At 45.0% G+C, this 24,780-nt stretch overlaps 1 protein-coding gene across 3 annotated transcripts in view; it reads right to left on the bottom strand.

Annotated features, from left to right (window-relative positions):
- OGDHL (oxoglutarate dehydrogenase L) overlaps nt 1–24,780 on the bottom strand; it is a 203,194-nt gene that overhangs the window by 92,349 nt on the left and 86,065 nt on the right. For all 3 annotated transcript variants that reach the window (XM_068258827.1, XM_068258826.1, XM_068258828.1), the window contains 4 exons: nt 22,750–22,896; nt 15,979–16,069; nt 3,542–3,721; nt 2,136–2,264 (listed from right to left, as the gene is read on the bottom strand). In XM_068258827.1, coding sequence (XP_068114928.1) covers nt 2,136–2,264; nt 3,542–3,721; nt 15,979–16,069; nt 22,750–22,896 — 547 coding nt within the window. The remainder of the gene's footprint in view (nt 1–2,135; nt 2,265–3,541; nt 3,722–15,978; nt 16,070–22,749; nt 22,897–24,780) is intronic.

Here is a 24,780-nt window from a genome sequence, read left to right as displayed (position 1 = left end):
TCATTCAGAAATGGAAGGAGTATGGCACAACTGTAAACCTACCAAGACAAGGCCATCCACCTAAACTCACAGGCCGAACAAGGAGAGCGCTGATCAGAAATGCAGTCAAGAGGCCCATGGTGACTCTGGACGAGCTGCAGAGATCTACAGCTCAGGTGGGAGACTCTGTCCATAGGACAACTATTAGTCATGCACTGTACAAAGTTGGCCTTTATGGAAGAGTGGCAAGAAGAAAGCCATTGTTAACAGAAAAGCATAAGAAGTCCCATTTGCAGTTTGCCACAAGCCATGTGGGGGACACAGCAACCATGTGGAAGAAGGTGCTCTGGTCAGATGAGACCAAAATGGAACTTTTAGACCAAAATGCAAAACGCTATGTGTGGCGGAAAACTAACACTGCACATTACTCTGAACACACCATCCCCACTGTCAAATGTGGTGGCAGCATCATGCTGGGGGGGGTGCATCTCTTCAGCAGGAACAGGGAAGCTGGTTAGAGTTGATGGGAAGATGGATAGAGCCAAATACAGGGCAAACTTGGAAGAAAACCTCTTGGAGACTGCAAAAGACTTGAGACTGGGGCGGAGGTTCACCTTCCAGCAGGACAATGACCCTAAACATAAAGCCAGGGCAACAATGGAATGGTTTAAAACAAAACATATCTATGTGTTAGAATGGCCCAGTCAAATTCCAGATCTAAATCCAATCGAAAATCTGTGGCAAGATCTGAAAACTGCTGTTCACAAACGCTGTCCATCTAATCTGACTGAGCTGGAGCTGTTTTGCAAAGAAGAATGGGCAAGGATTTCAGTCTCTAGATGTGCAAAGCTGGTAGAGACATACCCTAAAAGACTGGCAGCTGTAATTACTGCAAAAGGTGGTTCTACAAAGTATTGACTCAGGGGGCTGAATAATTACGCACACCCCACTGTGCAGTTATTCATTTGTTTTTCGATTTTTGATTTTCGATCCACTTCTCACATGTACACCACTTTGTATTGGTCTTTCACGTGGAATTCCAATAAAATTGATGCATGTTTGTGGCAGTAATGTGACAAAATGTGGAAAACTTCAAGGGGGCCGAGCACTTTTGCAACCCACTGTATGTAGACCGGTCTCTGCTCCAATGCAGAGGCTAGTGTAGGGTTTAATGAGTAAGGAGGGGTGGGGGCATCACTACAATTGAAGCCGTGTAGCTTCATTTAGAGGAAGAACACATGCAGAAGGACCTACTGTAGATCCTTTTGGATTTAATGCAGAAAAGAGGCAGGTTAGGCATTACAGAATACAGATTTACCATTACTGGATAATGAGTCAAATTTTGACACCAATTGCTTTAGAAATCGAAGTAAACTGATCTAAAATAGTGTAATAATCTGAAAATTTAATGCACAAAGCAGTTATCTTACATCATAACTGCTCAACAAATCACTTAGGAAAAAGTGACAGTGTAGAAATGCAGTGATTACAATCTGAAAAAAACTCCCCCGTGCTAAAAATACTGGCACACCATGATATTGCCAGACTAGTCAAGCATTTTTTTTTTTTTTTTGATGTACAGGAGGCAAATCTTATAACAAAAATCTTCTAAAGTTAAAGGGATACTGTAGGGAGGTCGGGGGAAAATGAGTTGAACTTACCCGGGGCTTCTAATGGTCCTCCGCAGACATTCTGTGCCCGTGCAGCCACTCCCCAATGCTCCGGCCCCGCCTCCGGCTCACTTCTGGAATTTCAGACTTTAAGGTCTGAAAACCACTGCGCCTGCGTTGCCATGTCCTCGTTCCCACTAACGTCACCAGGAGCGTACTGCCCAGGCCCAGTATGGTCTGTGCAGTACGCTCCTGGTGACATCAGCGGGAGCGAGGACACGGCAACGCAGGCGGAGTGGTTTTCAGACTTTAAAGTCTGAAATTCCAGAAGTGAACCGGAGGCGGGGCCGGAGCATCGGTGAATGGCTGCACGGGCATAGGATGTCTGCGGGGGACCATTAGAAGCCCCGGGTAAGTTCAACTCATTTTCTCCCGACCCCCCTACAGTATCCTTTTAAGTAAGTTCTGATTACACATTCCTGCATCACACATAGTTCTCACAATAGTCTCATAATTAAAATTATGGGTTTTTTTTCTTTATTTTACCTGGTTGTTTACTACAACATGAATGGTTCCATTGGTGGTATATGATGGAAGATCACTAAGATGGAAAGTCTCATATACAACGCCTTGTCCAGCAAAGGCTGCATCTCCATGAACTAGAATAGACATCACCTAAAATAATAAAACAAAAATGCTGTGGGCATGGTCAGCTATGCATTAACTTGAAAAAACTGTCTGTTGCTCCCTGACTCCCTCCCTTAGATAATGATGGGATGGGGGTGGAATTTGGAGAGACGCAGACTGCAATTCAGTTCAGACAAGTAGTATACATCATTAGAATAGAAAGTCAGCACTGCAAACTAAGTCATAAAAATGCAAAAAATGGTTTAGGTCCATTGCACAAAGTTTGTGTATTACAAATTATGATATATTCCACACCATATACATTAAAAAAAAAACAACTTGAACTAAGGCTTTAATTCCACCTTTACATGCTGATGGACATTAAGTATTTAAATACAAATATGCTATAAAGCACACAAGCTATGTACTTAAAGCAAACCTGGGCAATACCTTTATCTTCTGGATTACCTTCCTGTATGGCGTACATACATAAGTTATATAGCAGTAATAGAGTGTCATCTGATCTATCTCACATGTCTTGCAGAAAATGCTGAATCTGTATCACTGCTGCTGCCATATTTCTCCTTATTTGGTCAGGGGATGCACAAGGCATACATGTTGTACCGCCAATGTGTGAAGTAAAAATATTGTTAATTTAAATTACCAATATTGTACTATAGACTTACCTGGTACCCATTCTCACACGTATCCTCCCCTTAAAGTTTTGAACACTAACCTACCTCACCTAATGCCTAACAAGGCCTTTGCTAGCTTAGGAAGAGGTGTAATGAACAATCTACATCAGGGGTCTCAAACTCAATTTACCTGGGGGCCGCAGGAGGCAAAGACAGGATGAGGCTGGGCCGCATAAGGGATTTCACAATCAGCAGCTCCCGAATACATCCCCCCGCCCCCATCCCTTGAAATTGATTTTTATACCGAAATCAAACAAATTCACACTGAAGCGAACTATTTTGCCTATTTTACCTTTTAGTTCGCTTCAGTGGGGCAGAGCTGAAGCTGAAAGCTCTGCCACTTCCAGGAAATGCCGGGGGATTGCCCCCTGGGCGATTTGGGGGCTCTGCAGCCCTCGTTTAGCGGTGGGGGATGTGGCGGATTACTTGGGAGCACTGAGGCGAGCTAGAAGGAAGCTTTTGCCGGCGCGGGCCACAAAATATTGTATCGAGGGCCGCAAATGGCCCGCGGACCGCGAGTTTGAGACCCCTGATCTACATGAAAGGGGGAAGAGAGTCACTTGGCTGTCACAATGGGAATAGCTTCCATCAGAAACAAGTTAATCTATGGTGCCTTTACAGTGAACTCACCTTCTTTCCTTCATTGTCTCCCCTATAGAACTGCTCTGCTTTGGTCTTCCCCTGAACCACAGGATCTACTGCCTCAAGATGAGAAGGGTTTGCAACCAAAGACAGAGTGAGTTTCTTGTTCGTGGCTCGGTTAATGCGTTCGTGGTACATTCCCAAGTGGTACTTTACATCCCCTGAGCCCTGAAACCATGAAAACAACGTAATGTAGTTAATATTCTTAGCTTTACCCAGTGGAAAATTTTTAAACTAAAAGCCTAATTTTGATTAGAAAAAAAAAGTAACTTCAGTTTACCATCATACATTGCGATGAGTAATTGCAAGCAATATTTCAGCTTGCTTATTTGTTTGGCTGGATAGAGTAATGGTTAAGGGCTCTGCCTCTGACACAGGAGACCTGGGTTCGAATCTCGGCTCTGTCTGTTCAGTAAGCCGGCACCTATTTCAGTAAGGAGTTTCTTGGGCAAGACTCCCTAACACTGCTACTGCCTACTGAGTGCGCTCTAGTGGCTGCCTCGCAAGCGCTTTGAGTCCGACAGGAGAAAGGCGCTATACAAATACTGCCATTATTCTGTGCCTGTAAAGTATGTTGGAGTAATTAGCAGCTCTTCACAGCGAACTACTCCCGCATAGGATTGTGGGGGATTTCCAAAAAGTCCATACTACTACCAGCTACAGGAGCGTGACAGGGACGGGGATGTGGCTGGGATGTGCACGTGTCAAAGTGCGACTCGACCAGAGTTATTTTGTCTCAGGTTTAAAGGGACTCCGAGCAGTGCAGAAACTATGGAAAGATGCATATCATTTTAAAGCTCTCTTTCTCCTCTTTCCAATGATATATAAACCGCCGCCCTACGCCTTTTAGTTTTCGCTATTTTGCGGCCTCAATTTCGATCGCGAAAATAGAGAAAACTATTGCTACTACTGCTAAATGGAGCTGCTGACTTTGAGAAAAAGTCGCCCTGTGTAATACAATGTAACTATGGAAAGATGGATTTCATTTTAAAGCTCTCTTTCTCCTCTTTCTGACAACACATAAACCGCGGCCCTAAGCCTACGTTTTCTCTATTTTCGCGATCGAAATTGCGGCCGCGGAAATTTTATATATCATTGGAAAGAGGAGAAAGAGTGCTTTAAAATGATATGCATCTTTCCATAGTTTCCATAGTTTCTGCACTGCTCGGAGTCCCTTTAAGCGTTCCTCAAAACTCATATTTTTTTTATAGATTTTTTTTTAAGTTCTTTTTAAAATAACTTTTCAATACTTTACAATAAAAAGTACCAAAAAGTAAGTGAAAAGTACTATCATATTATCTTGAGTATAGTTTTGCTTCCACGTGCATTACAAGGCATGTTATTGTTACTCACAAGGAGCAATTCACTTTTTCTCTGGAGTTATCTCCTAGGAGAAATTTTTTATATTCTCTTTAAAATAACTTTTAGGCATTTTACAATTGAAAAAGTACCCAAAAGTTCATGAAAATTTACTATCAAAATTATTTTGAGTATTTTCTTGCTTGCTGGTGGTTTAAAATTTTATAGCAAGGCATGAAAATATCACCTAGAAGAATACTCAGGAGAAAAAGTGAATTGCATATGGGTCCCAGGGCCATATGCGATTCACTTTTTCACCTGAGTTTTCTCCTGGTTGATATTTTCAAACTTGTCAATAAAATGCCTTTTAACCACTTTACCCCCGCGCGTACGGATTTCTCCGCCCCTTTTTCCATCCTTTCACCCCCAGGGACGGAGAAATCCGTACTTTGCGCACTCCCGCCGCTGTCCGCGTTCCCGCTCGTAAACACGCCGCCCGCCGCTAGTAAACACGCCGCCGCCCGCTCGCCCAGAGATCAACGAACGGGAAAATCCATTCCCGTTCGTTGATCTCAGCCCCGCAATGACCTGCTGCCGCTCGGCTGAGCAGCGCGATCATTGTGAAAAAATAACAAAGTCCCAGCCTCTTTCTACTTCCTGCAAGAGTCCAGAAGGACGCTTGCAGGTAGCATGAAACAAATTGGTAATGTTGCCATCTTGTGGCCAAATAGTAAAACTACACCCTAACCATTTTCTACACACAAATAAACTTGTTTTACACAAAAAATTAACTCCTTACCTCCCACACTCCCCAATTTTATTTTTTTTTTTGTAATTAAAAAAAAAAAAAAAAATTTACAATAAAAAAAAAACATAAATAGTTACCTTAGGGACTGAACTTTTTAAATATTTATGTCAAGAGGGTATAACACTGTTACTTTATAAACTATGGGCTTATAATTAGGGATGGACGCAAAACTGAAAAAAATGCACCTTTATTTCCAACTAAAATATTGGCGGCAAACATTGTGATAGGGACATAATTTAAACGGTTTTATAACCGGGATAAATAGGCATATACATTTAATGGGTTTTAATTACAGTAGCATGCATTATTTAAAAACTATAAAGGGCGAAAACTGAAAAATATTAAATTTTTTCCCACATTTTTTCCTATTTTCCCATTAAAACACATTTAGAATAAAATTATTCTTGGCATAATGTCCCACCTAAAGAAAGCCTAATTGGTGGCGAAAAAAACAAGATATAGTTCATTTCATTGCGATAAGTAATGATAAAATTATAGACGAATGAATGGAAGGAGCGCTGAAAGGTGAAAATTGCTCTGGTGGTCAAGGGGTAAAACCCCTCAGTTGGGAAGTGGTTAAATTACCAACAAGCAACAAAATACTCAAAATAATTTTGATAGTATTTTTTCCACCTACTTTGTGGTACTTTTTCCATTGCAAAGTGCTGAAAAGTTAATCTAAATAGAAGATGAAAAATTATCCTAGGAGAAAACTCAGGAGAAAAGGTTAATTGCATATGGCCCCCCAGTGTGAAAATATCACCTAACTAAAAAGTTAAAGGGCAAATGAAGCGATAGGGATATGGAGGTTGACTTTTATTTCCTTTAGCACCACTAATTGTCTGGCTGTCCTGCTAATCCTTTGCCTCTAAGGGTGCGTACAGACATGCGACTATAGTCGTTTAAAACGATCGTTACCGACGGCATTGCCCGACGATCGTTCGTAAAAAGTGCACGAACGATCATTAAAACGACCGACCAACGAGATATGTCGCTGGTAAAGAACAATCCATTCTGCCAGATCTTTTCCAACGACCATCGTTCAAAAAGTAATGTCTGTACAACGATCGGTCGTTGATCGTTCATTCTCAAAGCTTTGCACATGCTCGAAACAGTTCTTTTTGACACTTGTGTTTGAAATCAGTTTATAAATCATGTTGCGCACGCAACGCTCGTTCCAAGATCGTTCATACACGAACGATGTTCAAAGTAGCCTTTTCTCAAACGATCATTGGCCGATACCTCCTTTAACATCGTTCGTCGTTCAGAACGAACGATCGTTATCGTATGTCTGTAGAGTTGGGCCGAACGGTTCGCCTGCGAACGGTTCCATGCGAACTTCAGTGGTTCGCGTTCGCGTCCCGCAGGCGAACCTTTGCGGAAGTTCGGTTCGCCCCATAATGCACATGGAGGGTCAACTTTGACCCTCTACATCACAGTCAGCAGGCCCAGTGTAGCCAATTAGGCTACACTAGCCCCTGGAGCCCCACCCCCCCTTATATAAGGCAGGCAGCGGCGGCCATTAAGGCCACTCGTGTGCCTGCATTAGTCAGAGTAGGGCGAGCTGCTGCAGACTGTCTCTCAGGGAAAGATTAGTTAGGCTTAGCTTGTTCCTGTCTGGCTGCATACCTGTTCTGTGAACCCACCACTGCATACCTGTGCTGTGAACCCACCACTGCATACCTGTGCTGTGAACCCACCACTGCATACCTGTGCTGTGAACCCACCACTGCATACCTGTTCTGTTCAGTGGACCCGCCACTGTATACCTGTTCATTGAACCCACCACTGCATACCTGTGCTGTGAACCCACCACTGCATACCTGTGCTGTGAACCCACCACTGCATACCTGTGCTGTGAACCCACCACTGCATACCTGTTCTGTTCAGTGGACCCGCCACTGTATACCTGTTCTGTTTAGTGAACCCGCCACTGCATACCTGTTCTGTTCAGTGAACCCACCGCATCAGTGCGCATACCTGTTCTGTTCAGTGGACCCGCCACTGCATACCTGTTCTGTTTAGTGAACCGCCACTGTATACCTGTTCTGTTTAGTGAACCGCCACTGTATACCTGTTCTGTTTAGTGAACCCGCCACTGCATACCTGTTCTGTTCAGTGAACCCACCGCATCAGTGCGCATACCTGTTCTGTTCAGTGGACCCGCCACTGCATACCTGTTCTGTTTAGTGAACCGCCACTGTATACCTGTTCTGTTTAGTGAACCGCCACTGTATACCTGTTCTGTTTAGTGAACCCGCCACTGCATACCTGTTCTGTTCAGTGGACCCGCCACTGCATACCTGTTCTGTTTAGTGAACCCGCCACTGCATACCTGTTCTGTTCAGTGGACCCGCCACTGTATACCTGTTCTGTTTAGTGAACCCGCCACTGCATACCTGTTCTGTTCAGTGGACCCACCGCATCAGTGCGCATACCTGTGCAGTTAAGTGAACCCGCCACTGCATACCTGTTCTGTTCAGTGAACCCACCGCATCAGTGCGCATACCTGTGCAGTTAAGTGAACCCGCCACTGCATACCTGTTCTGTTTAGTGAACCCGCCACTGCATACCTGTTCTGTTCAGTGGACCCACCACTGCATACCTGTTCTGTTTAGTGAACCACCACTGTATACCTGTTCTGTTTAGTGAACCCGCCACTGCATACCTGTTCTGTTTAGTGAACCCGCCACTGCATACCTGTTCTGTTCAGTGGACCCGCCACTGCTTACCTGTTCTGTTTAGTGAACCGCCACTGTATACCTGTTCTGTTTAGTGAACCCGGCACTGCATACCTGTTCTGTTCAGTGAACCCACCGCATCAGTGCGCATACCTGTTCTGTTCAGTGGACCCGCCACTGCATACCTGTTCTGTTTAGTGAACCGCCACTGTATACCTGTTCTGTGTAGTGAACCGCCACTGTATACCTGTTCTGTTTAGTGAACCCGCCACTGCATACCTGTTCTGTTCAGTGAACCCACCGCATCAGTGCGCATACCTGTGCAGTTAAGTGAACCCGCCACTGCATACCTGTTCTGTTCAGTGAACCCACCGCATCAGTGCGCATACCTGTGCAGTTAAGTGAACCCGCCACTGCATACCTGTTCTGTTCAGTGGACCCGCCACTGCATACCTGTTCTGTTCAGTGGACCCGCCACTGTATACCTGTTCTGTTTAGTGAACCCGCCACTGCATACCTGTTCTGTTCAGTGGACCCACCGCATCAGTGCGCATACCTGTGCAGTTAAGTGAACCCGCCACTGCATACCTGTTCTGTTTAGTGAACCCGCCACTGCATACCTGTTCTGTTCAGTGGACCCACCGCATCAGTGCGCATACCTGTGCAGTTAAGTGAACCCGCCACTGCATACCTGTTCTGTTCAGTGAACCCACCGCATCAGTGCGCATACCTGTGCAGTTAAGTGAACCCGCCACTGCATACCTGTTCTGTTCAGTGGACCCGCCACTGCATACCTGTTCTGTTTAGTGAACCGCCACTGTATACCTGTTCTGTTTAGTGAACCCGCCACTGCATACCTGTTCTGTTTAGTGAACCCGCCCACTGCATACCTGTTCTGTTCAGTGGACCCGCCACTGCTTACCTGTTCTGTTTAGTGAACCGCCACTGTATACCTGTGCAGTTTAGTGAACCCGCCACTGCATACCTGTTCTGTTCAGTGAACCCACCGCATCAGTGCGCATACCTGTGCAGTTAAGTGAACCCGCCACTGCATACCTGTTCTGTTCAGTGAACCCACCGCATCAGTGCGCATACCTGTGCAGTTAAGTGAACCCGCCACTGCATACCTGTTCTGTTCAGTGAACCCACCGCATCAGTGCGCATACCTGTGCAGTTAAGTGAACCCGCCACTGCATACCTGTTCTGTTCAGTGGACCCGCCACTGCATACCTGTTCTGTGAACCCGCCACTGTATACCTGTTCTGTTCAGTGAACCCACCGCATCAGTGCGCATACCTGTGCAGTTAAGTGAACCCACCTACCTACGTGAGTGCACGCAGTGTGATATACCACTCCGTGCATACCCGATATGGACAAAACAGGTAGAGGAAGAGGTAGTGGCAGAGCCAGAGGAAGGCCACCCGGCAGGTCTGCGCGAGGTCGTGTAAATGTAATTTCGTGTGGACCTGGCCCACAGTACAGTGCTCGGAAGAAGGCACGTCCCATCACCTCCCAAGATTGTCAGGACGTGGTTGAGTATTTAGCGACACAGAACACCTCATCTTGCTCAGCCACCAGTGCTACTACTAGCACCACTTCCGCTGCATTTGACACTTCGCAAGAATTATTTAGTGGTGAAATCACTGATGCACAGCCATTGTTGTTACAGCCAGATGAATTTTCACCAGCTCATATGTCTGAGTTACGCGGCAACATTATGGATGTAACGTGTAAGGAGGATGAAGGACCTACTGATGTTGGTGCATGTTTGGATTTGTCTGAGGCAAGCGAAGCTGGGCAGGATGATTACGATGATGACGATGATAGGGATCCACTGTATGTACCCAATAGAGGAGATGAAGAGGGGGACAGTTCAGAGGGGGAGTCAGAGAGTAGGAGGAGGAGAGAAGTTGCAGAAAGAAGCTGGGGCAGCTCTTCGTCAGAAACAGCTGGTGGCAGTGTCCGGCACCATGTATTGCCACCTATGTACAGCCAGCCAACTTGCCCTTCAGCATCAGCTGCTGAGGTCCCCATAGTGCCCACATCCCAGGGTGGCTCAGCGGTGTGGAAATTTTTTAATGTGTGTGCCTCAGATCGGACCAAAGCCATCTGCTCGCTCTGCCAACAAAAATTGAGCCGTGGAAAGGCCAACACTCACGTAGGGACAAGTGCCTTACGAAGGCACCTGGAGAAAAGGCACAAACAGCAATGGGATGGCCACTTGAGCAAAAGCAGCAGCAGCACACAAAAGCAAAGCCACCCTCCTTCTCCTCTTCCTCCTCCATCAGGTGCATTATCTGCTTCTGCCGCTTTCTCCCTTCCACCTTCACAGGCACCCTCCTCCACTCCGCCTCTGCCCTTGAGCGCTTCCTGCTCCTCTGCCCACAGCAGCAGTCAGGTGTCCGTGAAGGAAATGTTTGAGCGGAAGAAGCCAATTTCGGCCAGTCACCCCCTTGCCCGCCGTCTGACAGCTGGCGTGGCGGAACTGTTAGCTCGGCAGCTGTTACCATACCGGCTGGTGGACTCTGAGGCCTTCCGTAAATTTGTGGCCATCGGAACACCGCAGTGGAAGATGCCAGGCCGCACTTATTTTTCGAGAAAGGCCATACCCCAACTGCACCGTGAAGTTGAGAGGCAAGTGGTGTCATCTCTTGCGAAGAGCGTTGGGTCAAGGGTACACCTGACCACGGATGCCTGGTCTGCCAAGCACGGGCAGGGCCGCTACATTACCTACACAGCCCATTGGGTGAACCTGGTGGTGAACGATGGCAAGCAGGGCGCAGCGGACCAAATTGTGACACCTCCACGGCTTGCAGGCAGGCCTCCTGCCACCTCCTCTCCTCCTGCTACATGCTCTTCGCTGTCCTCCTCCTCCTTGGCTGAGTGGCAGTTCTCCTCTCCAGCTACACAGCCCCAGCTCCGCAGGGCCTATGCTGCATGCCAGGTACGACGGTGTCACGCCATCTTAGACATGGCTTGTCTCAAAGCGGAGAGTCACACTGGAGCAGCTCTCCTGGCTGCTCTTAAGAAACAGGTGGATGAGTGGCTGACCCCGCACCACCTGGAGATAGGCAACGTGGTGTGCGACAACGGCAGCAATCTGCTTGCCGCTTTGCATATGGGGAAGCTGACACACATACCCTGCATGGCACATGTCATGAATCTAGTGGTTCAAAGATTTGTGGCAAAGTACCCTGGCTTAGCGAATGTCCTGAAGCAGGCCAGGAAGTTCTGTGGGCATTTGAGGCGGTCTTACACAGCCATGGCACGCTTTGCGGAAATTCAGCGCAAAAACAACATGCCGGTGAGACGCCTCATTTGCGATAGCCCGACTCGCTGGAACTCGACCCTGCTCATGTTCTCCCGCCTGCTAGAACAGAAGAAAGCCGTGACCCACTACCTCTACAACTGGAGTAGAATGAAACAGTCTGGGAAGATGGGGATGTTCTGGCCCGACAACTGGACACTGATGGAGAATGCATGCAGGCTCATGCGGCCGTTTGAGGAGGTGACCAACCTGGTGAGCCGCAGTGAGGGCACCATCAGCGACTTAATTCCCTACGCTTACTTCTTGGAGCGTGCTGTGCGTAGAGTGGCGGATGAAGCTGCGAATGAGCGTGACCAGGAACCGTTACGGCAGGAACAGGCATGGGACCAATTTTCATCAGACCCAGCTGTTTCCTCAACACCTGCGGCAGCACAGAGGGGGGAGGAGGAGGAAGAAGAGAAGTCGTGTGCAGAAGACGAATCAGACTCAGAGGATGATGAGCAAGGTGTTTCTTTGGGGGAGGAGGAGGAGGAGGAGGGGACAGCGGCAGGAGAACAACCTCAGCAGGCATCGCAAGGGGCTTGTGCTGCTCAACCTTCCCGTGGTATTGTTCGCGGCTGGGGGGAGGAGGTTGACTTACCTGACGTCACTGAGGAAGAGCAAGAGGAGATGGAGGGTACTGGATCCGACTTTGTGCAGATGTCGTCTTTTATGCTGTCCTGCCTGTTGAGGGACCCCCGTATAAAAAACCTCAAGGGGAATGAGCTGTACTGGGTGGCCACACTACTAGACCCTCGGTACAGGCACAAAGTGGCGGACCTGTTACCAACTCACTGGAAGGTGGAAAGGATGCAGCACATGCAGAACCAGCTGTCAACTATGCTTTACAATGCCTTTAAGGGTGATGTGACGGCACAACGCCAGCAAGGTACCACTGCCACTAATCCTCCTCCCGTGTCCACGCAGTCAAAGACAGGACGCTCCAGCGATCTCATGGTGATGTCGGACATGCGGACGTTCTTTAGTCCAACGCCTCGCCGTAGCCCTTCCGGATCCACCCTCCACCAACGCCTGGAACGGCAGGTAGCCGACTACCTGGCCTTAAGTGTGGATGTAGACACTGCTGTGAACAGCGATGAGGAACCCTTGAACTACTGGGTGCGCAGGCTTGACCTGTGGCCAGAGCTGTCCCAATTTGCCATCCAACTTCTCTCCTGCCCTGCCGCAAGCGTCCTTTTAGAAAGGACCTTCAGCGCAGCTGGAGGCATTGTCACAGAGAAGAGAAGTCGCCTAAGTCACAAAAGTGTTAAGTACCTCACCTTTATCAAAATGAATGAGGCATGGATCCCGGAGGGCTGCTGCCCGCCCCAAGACTAAGTCAGTCCCCGCACATACAGCATCTCTGCCTGCACGCCGTGTGACTGGCTGCCTGGCCTGCCCCAAGAAGACTAAGTCGCTCCCAGTCCCTCCACACAGCATGTCTGCCTGCAGGCCGCTTGACTACCTTCTCCGCCACCACCAACAGGGTCCGGGACTCCAGGCGGATTGCTGAATTTTTTAGGCCGCTGCTAGCAGCGGCCGCTGTAATAATTTTTCGGGTGCGTGTACATGACTGCCTAATTTTTCTGGCTGCACTGCGGGCAGCTGCAACAACAAAAGAAAAGGCATGTACATGCGCCCATTCCCCTTCGTGATCATTACCTTGCCGTGGTGAAGGGGCTTGCGTATCACAATGGAGCAATGACCGGCGCCTAGATGAGTGTCTCGGGGGGCACACCCACGATAATAAGGTCGTTGCCTCATTGTGGTCAGACCAAATTTGATCAGCTGGACAGTCACTGTTCTGTCATTCAGCTACATCAGCCAGATGACCATATGGGCTGTAAAGCCACCAAAACCTGCACTCTCGCCATGGTGCGCACCAGTAAAGCACGGCCGTCACTACACAAACAGCTGTTTGCGGTGCATTACACGATGAGTTTGGTGTGTCAGTGTGAAGCAGTACCTTAATTACACTACCTGATTGATGTATACACATGCAAGATGTTTGAAAGCACTTTAGGCCTGTCATTTAGCATTCAATGTGATTTCTGCCCTTAAAACGCTGCTTTGCGTCAAATCCAGATTTTTCCCGGGGACTTTTGGCATGTATCCCACTCCGCCATCCCCCCCTCCAGGTGTTAGACCCCTTGAAACATCTTTTCCATCACTTTTGTGGCCAGCATAATTATTTTTTTTTTCAAAGTTCGCATCCCCATTGAAGTCTATTGCGGTTCGCGAACTTTAACGTGAACCGAACCTTTCGCGAAAGTTCGCGAACCCGGTTCGCGAACCGAAAATCGGAGGTTCGGCCCTACGTACCCTAATACTTTTAGCCATCGACCCTGAACAAGCATATGCAGATCAGGTGTTTCTGACATTATTGTCAGATCTGACAGGATTAGCTGCATGCTTGTTTCAGGTGTTATTTGGACACTACTGCAGCTAAATAGATAAGCAGGACTGCCAGACAATTGGTATTATTAGACATGAAATAAATATGGCAGCCTTCATATTCTTCTCACTACTGTTGTCCTTTAATTGCATATGGGTCGCTGTCTATGTACACATATTGCATACAACCCCACATCTTTCCTCCCTATTCCTTTATACTGTACAGTAAGCTCCCAAGGGCAGGGCTCTCTCAGTTTTTTGTGTTTTAGTGTCTGCTATACATTTTGTTCAACATGTTACATCTCTCGCTGTAATTACTATGTCTACCAATTCTGTACCAATATTTATATGTTGGGTATACCATTGTCTGTATTATACCTGTGTTTCTTATACCATACAGTGCCACAGAATATGTTGGTCTTTTATAAGGGCTGATTCACACTTGTTTTAATAACGTATCCGTCGGATACGTTTTTAAAGCTCTGAAAAAAGGCAGGAAGCGGATCCTATGTTAAAAATAGGACCCGCTTTTACTTGTGCAGAAGTGCGCAAACGGATCAAAAACATCACGGAGAGTCCAGATTTGGCACTTTTTCCCAGACTGTACAGGAAAACGTGTTCAATGCAAGCCTATGAGAAAGGACACTGTCTGCTCTCACTAGGCTAGTCGCCGCATCCGTGTTGCACGTTTCAGCCTCATCCCCGTCACCACCGTGATGTCGTACTCGAGCGCCCTGCCATCCATCACCACGGCTCAGTCTATTCTGAAGAGCCCGGAGGCCGACAGAGGCATGGGGATGCTCCATGGGGCTGCAACAGACCAATGGGAATCCTCAGCAACAGAAAGAATGCTCATTGGTTCATGTTGGACCAATAAAAATTATCCCTGCTGCTAGGCAGAATTGACCTGTTGCAGCCTATGGAGAGCAGTGCTTTTGCTGACCTCCAAGCAGGGCCGGTTTAAGCAACAATGGGCCCCCAGGGCAAAATAAACCCGCCAAAGCGTTGCGGCTGCGTATAGACCCCCTGGAAACCCTGTCAGGAAATGTATTGCTCTTTCTATTGATGCATGAAACATTGCACTACCGTTAGGTTTGCTACTAAAAGTGACATTTACCGCATTTAAAAGTATACTTTTTTCCTTCAAAATTTTAAAATTGATTTTCTCAAAAACTATAAGGTCTTTTTGAAAAATTGTTTTTCCTCTTATTCCCAATGATCTCCTTAACATATCCTGCAAATTTAGGGTTTCTAGCATTTAAGGTGGATTTGCTATTAACCATTAAAGTCGGCAGGTTTTTAAATGTGTTTTTTTTTTCCTTTGAAACTTTAAAATCGATTTTCTCAAAAACTATAAGGTCGATTTGAAAAATCTTTTCCTCTTGTAGCCACTGGGGGCCCCTACAAGCTCTTGGGCCCTGGGGCAATTGCCCCCTTTGCCTCTATGGTAGCGCCGGCCCTGCCTCTAAGCTGTGGAAGGGACCGAGCTGTGGGACAAGCGGCGGGATGAGCAGTGGCGGCAAGACAACGTGAGCAGCCGATGAGATCGACACGGACCGTGCCCTATCCAAATTAGATCCATGGCACACAGATCAGTTTTTCAGAAAAAAACGTTCCGTTTGACATGGATTCGATCTGGAACCGGGCAAGTGTGGACCGAGTATTAATCAATAATTATAATAACGATTAAGTTAAAAGTCATGTTTAAAGTAGTCCTTTTAAACTCTATTTACAACTTTTAGGTGTGGAGATTTCTGCCACATTACAAATGTTTTTATTATTTTACTTTGCACCGCTGAACCTTCATGTCTAGATTAAAGACTGTAAGTTTAAGTGCTATGAAAACAGTAATTCATTTACAGAAGGAAGAGTACAAAGATTAATTTCTTGTGATGCTACAAATAAATATTTCCTCTGTCACAAAGAAGACTGTTACCTCATCTGAAGCCTCCAGCTTAGGGTCAAACTGGCAAAAGATCTGCTCCAAATCTTTACGGATCACGTTTGCCAAGACATTAAGTCTTCCCCTGTAAAATAGCACATGATAAATGCAACTCACGATAGGATGTAAAGCACCATATTCATGTATATGCTAACAAATTATACATGTGGTAAAAGCATATCCAGTATAAATGTGGTCTCAAAAGCAAAACTAAAAAAATCTGGAGATGGATATACGAAGAGCATTTCTTAGTTTTAGCATTAAACACACAAACCTGTCTGTGGTCATAATAGCCACCAAGCAACAGCAACAACTATTTGTTAAACAAGTGAGTCTTCTGGTTCAAGTATTTACTTTAAATATTTTCATAAGAGACATCCAACATATTACAAAGCATAACACAGATTTCAGAGGTGACTTTTACTACGCAACATCACTGATATTTATTTCTATATTTGTAACATTAAACCAAATTTGAAGGGACTCGTCATTTACCTCTGTAGAGGGAAGGCTCTAGAACTCATAGAGCCTTCCCAGTCAACTCTCCATGCCCTTGGTCCACCGCTATCTCCCGCTGAAATTTCATGCCTTTGGGACTCCTCAGAAGGCTGCAGAAGCACTTGAGGATGTGTCTATACTGCGCATGGACGTGTCCAAACCCGCATGTGCACAGTACAGACCCGCTTGTTTTTAAAAGTACTTGGGGATGTAAGTACTTCTGAAGCCTTCATGAGGATTCACAAAGGCATATTTGACTGGTCAATGATTTTCAACAAAGGGGGGGGGGGGGGGCAGCGGTTAAACGAGGGGATGCAGAGAAGACCAGGAAGGCTATATGGGATCCAGAGTCTTTCTTCTACTTGAGTACCTAACTATTTTTTCACGGTTGCTTCAATACTGATTTAAATATACTTAAAATTAAAGTAGAAAGAAATAACTACAAAAGAAAACATTTGTGAGTGTACATTTGTGCGTCCCTCCTGCATAATATCACACACAGGGTGCGATTCCTATAGAAAGCCATCAGGTGTCAGCTGCTGATGGTAGGTAACATTCACACTGAAATGTGCAATATACCTGAAAAATTGTCCGTGGAAAACCACAATCATTTTCCGTGAACAAAAGTGTGGGTCATGCCTAAATGAAAATCAGTTGTTCTATGAGTACCTGAAAGCTATAGATATGTTCTGAATAAAGTAAAGCAAGTGTGAAAAGAGACAAAGTATTGCTTATCCTACAAAGATATTCTAACATGGCCCAGACATGTTTGTAAGTATCCCTAAAAAAGATCATTATTTAACGGTTTTCAAAAAAGTGGTTTCCTTCAATTAATACACGTGTCTCCAATCATGCAATTAGTCATTAAGCTTTTTTTTTTTTTTTTTTTAAAGAAGAAAAGCATCACTCTGCTGTTTAGTTTCACCATGTGTTCCACATTGAACACAGACTGGAGCAAGCCAAGGAGAGAGTTGTTGGGGAAGATTAGAAAGGAAATTATAGATGAGCACTTTAAAGGCAAAGGCTATGACCATATGCAAACAGCTGCATGTTCCTATGGCAACTGTAATTATTACTGAGAAGTTATGTCCTATGGGACTGTAGTCAACCTCCATGGAAGCAACTGCAAGAGGGAAAAATCAACTCCAGAATAGGCAGGATAGTGAGAATGGTAGACAAAAGGGCAAGAGCAACAAAAGCTGAACTCCAAGGTCCATAATTGTCTGACTGCAGCATCTATAAATATTAACCCCTTCGACTCACAAACAACACGTAATGCAATCAGGCAAAAAGACAGGGCTCTGCTGGAATTAGCACCCCTCTTTATCTGACAGCAGCATTTGATGCTTTTTGAGTTAGTGTGAACTTAATAGAAAATGATGCAGAAAGACTTCATTATTGCAAGAAAAACACAATAGAGCCAGACTGCAATCTGTTAAAATGCATATTGACTAGCCACAATGCTTCTGGGAGAATATCCACTGGACAGATGAGATAAACTGAAGCTTTTTCATATGCCACATCAGCTCTATACCCAGAGACCAAAAATAAAGCTTTTAAAGCACAGAAAAATATGAAACAGAGTAGGCTCAGTTATGTCTTGATAGTCTTGAGAGTTTCACTGCATCTAGCATGAGGTGCCTAGAGTCTATTAGGGAAACAATTATTTCTCTAGACCCTAGGTTCTCAACGTGTGGTACGCGTACCCCAGGGGGTACTTCTGATGGTTCCAGGGGGTACTCGGGCTTGATATACTTAACCAAGAAAAACAAATTCAGAGTTTTAGAATATGATAAAGCTTATTTAAAGAACACCAAATTAGTGATTTAGCTAGTTAAAAGCAACAGAAAATGCTTAGAAATTGTTTAGAGCCAATTGTAATGTACTACGACTAAATATATATTTGTCAAGGGGTACTTGTGATAATGTTTACTATGTTAGGGGGTACTTGGTGAGTACAGGGATTTAAAAGGGGTACACACCAAGAAAATGTTGAGAAACACTGCTCTAGACTATCAAGACATACTGGAGTAAAATGAATGTTATTGGTATTCCAACTGGATAATGGTCAAAAAAGGCCACAGCTAACAACAGTTTCCTCAGAAAGAATTGCCCGTGTTCACTTTTTATTTTTTCTATTGCAAGAGTTAATAAAAACCCAGTGCTTTATGTATGCAAATGAAATAGTCTAAAGGTGCGTACACACGCACTACCGCCGCAATTGATGGGTGGAAGTTCAGCCGACAGTAGCACGTGAGTACACGCTGTCGGCAGACTGATAAGGCTGCTTCTGAACGATCCGCTCAGCATGCACACATGCTACTGTTGGCTAAACGTCCGCCCAGCGGGAGGGTCTGAAGGACCCGCCCTTGGCAGTGTGTGTGTGTGTGTGTGTGTGTGTGTGTGTGTGTGTGTGTGTGTGTGTGTGTGTGTACACCTTTAAGGTGCATACACACGTCTGATTTTATGCCTGATTGTCATTCAAACCGGACGTTTGAAAGACTTGTCATTCATACAAAAAGTCATTCAGACTTCTTGTACTCACAGGCGACAAAACGTTTGAAATGCTAATTACCTCTAATTTACATGTCGTTTGAATGGTCAAGGGACTGGATAGAACAATGAAAAAAATACATATATCCAGGCACATCGCCTCTAGTTAGGACATTATATAAGTTATTAAGGAAAGGGAAGTGCTGAAGGGGTGTGACTAGAAAACAGCAAAAATCTATTAACCCTTCGCACTCTCGCATGCAAATGTTCAAACAAATGCATTCCTAGATTCACTCATCCAGGCACAACTGTTATCCCTACAGCTAAGTTAAAAGCCGGGGTTTTAATTCACAGAAGAATGCATTCTTATGCTTCGTCACCTATACTGCGCAGAAGTACCCAGGTAAACATAGGTGTCCTAACTCTGGCCCTGTAACATGCATAGTGCAGACATGCAAACACATTCATTGCATCAAACCTATCAATGGATTAGGAGCACACATCCTGACATCCTCTCCTGGGACAGACAGTGCATCTTACCAATCGCACAAGGGAGCTAACGTTATGTGTCCATGTGCACCATTATTAAGGACCCCTGTGGCTAGGGTCTAATTCAGTGCACTCCCTCCTTCCCCTGTATGTGTTTGTCAGCATGCACACAGCTTATGCTGGTGTATGTGCATGGTGCACATGGACACATAACGTTAGCTCCCTTGTGCGATTGGTAAGATGCACTGTCTGTCCCAGGAGAGGACGTCAGGATGTGTTGGATGAGTGAATCTGTGAATGCAATTGTTTGAACAGTGCGAAGGGTTGATCGATTTTTACTGTTTTCTAGCCACACACCCTTCAGCGCCTCCCTTTCCTTAATAACTTATTTAATGTCTTAACTAGAGGCGATGTGCCTGGATATATGTATTTTTTTCTTGTTACTGACCCCTGTGGCTAGGGTCTAATTCAGTGCACTCCCTCCTTCCCCTGTCTGTGTTTTTCAGCATGCACACAGCTTATGCTGGTGCATGTGCATGGTGTGCATGGACACATAACATTAGCTCCCTTGTGCGATTGGTAAGATGCACTGTCTGTCCCAGGAGAGGACGTCAGGATGTGTGCTCCTAATCCATTGATAGGTTTGATGCAATGAATGTGTTTGCATGTCTGCACTATGCATGTTACAGGGCCAGAGTTAGGACACCTATGTTTACCTGGGTACTTCTGCGCAGTATAGGTGACTAAGCATAAGAATGCATTCTTCTGTTAACTAAAACCCCGGCTTTTAACTTAGCTGTAGGGATAACAGTTGTGCCTGGATGAGTGAATCTGTGATGCATTTGTTTGAACATTTGCATGCAAGAGTGCGAAGGGTTAATAGATTTTTGCTGGATAGAACAATGGACCAGATCAAATGTGTGATCAAATGACTTGTTTGAATGTCTATTAGTGTCAAAGTAATAGACTTTCAAACAACAAGTCGTTTGTACACATGTACGGACCAAACTGTCGCTTGAATGACAGTTTAGTCCACGTATCCGCCAAGTGGATCAGTCAAAACTGTTGCTATCAGTCTAACGATCATTCATACACATGCAAAACCATCATTCAAAACGACCTATTTGAACGACAAGTCGTTCAGAAATATCAGACTTGTGTACATACCTTAACAGCACTCAAATTCAGCCTAGGCTCTCCTAAAAAGACAAATCTGTCTGTACAAACATTGCTGATAGCAAAAGAGTGGTGTCAGATTTCAAAGATAATTATTTTTGCTAGAAGCTAAATGAATCAGGTTTTAGTTTAAACTGATATGGCTGCTGTGCACAGTTCACAGTAAAAATGTAACCCCGTACAATGACATTTACAGTATGGGTCGCTAGAAAAGTTCTATATATCTCTGCTACTCCACAAACAAATCACTGACTCGGACATTTAATTTCAGTTCAGGTTTGCTTTAAATGCAGTCTCCACTCCAATTCATTTTATACAGTACGTGCTCTATTTGTTTGCAGACAGGGCTCTGTACAAACCAGTTAGGTTCCTCTGCACCAAACACGTTTATCCATGTCTTCTCCTGGCATCCTCCAAGCCAAGACTCATACATCAAAGAAGCGTGATTCATTATTCCAGATAACATGTTTTCACTACTCTAGTGTTCAGTGGCAGTGTGCTTTAAACCACTGCATTTGATGCTCTGCATTGCACTTGGTGATGTAAGGCTTAGATGCAGCTGCTCAACCATAGAAAACTCTTCCATGAAGATTGAAATATTCTAGAAGGAATGATCTTGAGCTAATCTGTGGGCCATACAAAGTTTGAAGGTCTGTAGATATTGACTCTCCTGAAAGTTGGCAACTTCTATGCGCCTTAGTATGTGCTGTCCTCACTTTTTAATTTTATGTGACCTACCACTTTGTGGCTGAATTGCTGTTTCCAACTGTCTCTACTTTGTTATAACACCACTAACAGTTTATCGTGGAGTATTTAGTAGCAAGAATATTAAATGAATGGACACTGAAACATGTTGGATTACACTAAGCTCCTTAGAGCAACTGTTTTTTTTCCACAAACATTTGTAAAACCAGTCTACATGTCTAGGTACTTCATTTTACATACCTGTGGCCATGGAAGGGACTCAAAAACCTGAATCCAGTGATTTGGAAGGGCATTCCAATACTTGGTAGGGCGTTACATGCAAGCTGGAAGGACATATACTAAATGGTACAACCAAATAGCTAGCATCGTGTACAGGACCATGTGCACCAGTATATGGGCTACAGGTGGGATGTTCCACAGAAGCTCATGAAGAATAACAGATATAAAACCATGTGGGGCTTTCATACCCAGATGGCCAGGCAGGAACTTGTTAGTCGACCAGACACTGTGGCTGTAGACAAGACCCAAAAGACATCAATGGTGGTAAATGTAGCAGTGCCAAGTAATGGCAACATCAGGAAGACTGTTTATGAGAAACTGGAGAAATAATAGAGCCTAAAAGATGAACTAGAGAAGATGTGGAAAGTAAAGGCTGAATTGGTCACAGTAGTATTAGGAGCACTTTGGGCAGTGACACCTGAGCTGAAGAAGTGTCTCCAACAGATCCTAGGAATAACAGAATAATCACTGCCCAAAAGAGTGCAATGCTTGAAACAGCTAAGACACTATGCAGAACCTTCATATTCCCAGACTGGTAAAGGACTGGAGCTCAAGGAAAACACATACTACCAAATTAAACAGGGTGCAGCAATCCTAACAACTGTGCAACAACTGTGCAAAAATAAACAAAAAAAACGTAGGTATATTTATCCATGCTGCTTTTGTTGTTTTTATTTTCTAACATAGTCTAATTTTTGTTAAATACCGAATGAACAATGATGGGTTCCAATTATTTTTTCAGGTTTAAATTATTTAAGGTACATTTTATATTTATTATACTGCACATACAGCTTCCACTGCATATAAGTAAAACTAACCTTCCTTATCTATGTAAGAAAACACAAAGCAAAAAAGAAATCAAAAGGTGAAACTTACATATATGCACATAGTTCCGCATAACCCTCATTACATTATTGGTTATCATCATCCCATAGTTAAACTCCTTTCTCTCTAGAATTTGTGTTATAAATCAAAAACTACCTCACAACTCGTGTGTAAGTAGGTCAATAGTTATTTCAAGTCATCCTAAAAATCAATACACATGCTCGTACAAATGTAACATTTATGAGCCGTTAAATGTGTTTTTCCTATTAACATGGTGTAGGAGTTTATGTATAACCCTACCTGTGAGGCATTCCCAGAATTACATACTCAAGCCCCATCTCACTGGACTTATCAATGATCATTTTTAAAGCTGGGATCATTACTTCACAGCCTTCCAGACCAAACCTTTTCTCTGATGACCACTTGCGAGCTAGAAAGTCTTCAAATCTTTAAAACGTAGATAAAGAAACAATGTATCAATGGAAAACTAAAAACATGAATCACATTTTGCATATGTAGCAGTGAAGTATTGTACCGTAGGAGCCATCAGTGAAATAAATAAGTCACAGTACTTCTTTTTTATATTGTATATGTAAACACTATAGAACAGAACATGCTGGATAAATTCCTCCTGGGAATTCCAAGATCAGGCAAGCAGTAACACATACTGGAAGATTTGTGGCGATGGAAATTTTTGGAGTTTCACTATTCTTTGTGATGTTATTTTAAAATAACTAATTGAAGTGGGAATCTTAGGATAGCAGCCTCCACATAACAGCCAGTACAGCCTTTTGCCAGGTCCAGGAGATTGCTCTGTGTTAAAAAGTAATTAGGTATTTGCTAGGGGCAACATCATACACCTTTTTTGGCACCAGCAGCTTAGAATAGCAGAATAGCTGCGCCCAGTGATAAGACACACTCGCAACCCGCAGATATCGCCAGACACCTTAAAGCTTTAAGGCAGGGGTCCCCAAACGTTTTGGGGCGAGGGCCGGGTCAACATACTTCAGACTGCTGGGGGGGCCGGAGTATACATAAAATGATGTAGAAGCCTTTGCGGGCCAGACAGTAAAGTATACCCAGGTGACAACCTGCAGTCCAATTGGAATTTAATTTGATTAACTGCTTTCTGGCTGCCATGTGGATGGGTGGTGCCAGCACTGCTATTCTATATGTGAACCACCAATATTTAAAGATGGAGCTGACCGCATCTACAGTATAAGTAATACATTTTGTGCATGGGGGGCCGGTAAAAAAGCCTCAGGGGGCCACATTCGGTCCGCGCGCCTTAGTTTGAGGACCACTGCTCTAAGGAATTTATTTGGCAAATAAAGTCATACAGATGGGTGCCTCAGTTATCTTAGCAAAGCAATCAATCTGTAGTAAGTTATCTTAAGAGTTTCATGGTGCTTGAGCTAGTCCTTGTGAATAACTTAAGTTTCTCTTAAAGGGAAGATCCGCGCTGAAAAAAACAAACTCCACTTACCTGGGGCTTCTTCCAGCCCCTGCCAGTCGATCTGTGCCTTCGCCGCAGCTCCGCTCACTCCCGGTGTCCTGCGCTGAAGAAGTCGGCTTCATGTGCGCTCCACGGCGTGGGTCACGTGACGTCATCTGGTCTCTACTGCGCAGGCGCAGTAGTTCTGCGCCTGTGCAGTAGAGTCCCGATGACGTCGCATACACCACGTGACCCGCGCCGTAGAGCGCACATGAAGCCGACCCGGAAGCGGACCTGGCGAGGTCGGCTTCCTTAGCGCAGGACACCGGGAGTGAGAGGAGCTGCGGCGAGGGCACAGATCGACTGGCAGGGGCTGGAAGAAGCCCCAGGTAAGTGGAGGTTTTTTTTGTTTTTTTTAGCGCGGATCTTCCCTTTAAGAACATCTATGCTACGTTGCACTAAGACAGATACAATAGCATATACAATACAATAATACAATACAATAACATTTGTAAAGCGCTTTTCTCCCATAGGACTCAAAGCGCATAGCTGTGTCTCAGATTAATACAGGGTTTCAGGCTGGGTTGTGTTACAGAGGAGATAGTCAGATGTTCATGAATGCCAGACTGAAAAGGTAGTTTTTCAGTTTAGACTTAAATGCTTCCAGGGATGGGGCTGTCCTGATTGGGTGTGGCAGGGAGTTCCAAAGTGTAGGGGCAGCATGACAAAAGGCTCTGTCTCCAAAGGTTTTGAGGTGGACTCTGGGGGTGACCATGGTGTTGCGTCCTTTTGATCTAAGATTGTAGGGGGTGTGATGCAGTTGCAACAAGTCCTTCAGGTATCCAGGGCCCAGATTGTGCAAGGATTTGAATGTTAGTAAGCCAATCTTAAACAGA

This window comes from Hyperolius riggenbachi, chromosome 10 (genome assembly GCF_040937935.1).
Source record: "Hyperolius riggenbachi isolate aHypRig1 chromosome 10, aHypRig1.pri, whole genome shotgun sequence".
Lineage (NCBI taxonomy): Eukaryota > Metazoa > Chordata > Amphibia > Anura > Hyperoliidae > Hyperolius > Hyperolius riggenbachi.
This window is presented reverse-complemented; position numbering and strand designations above follow the sequence as displayed.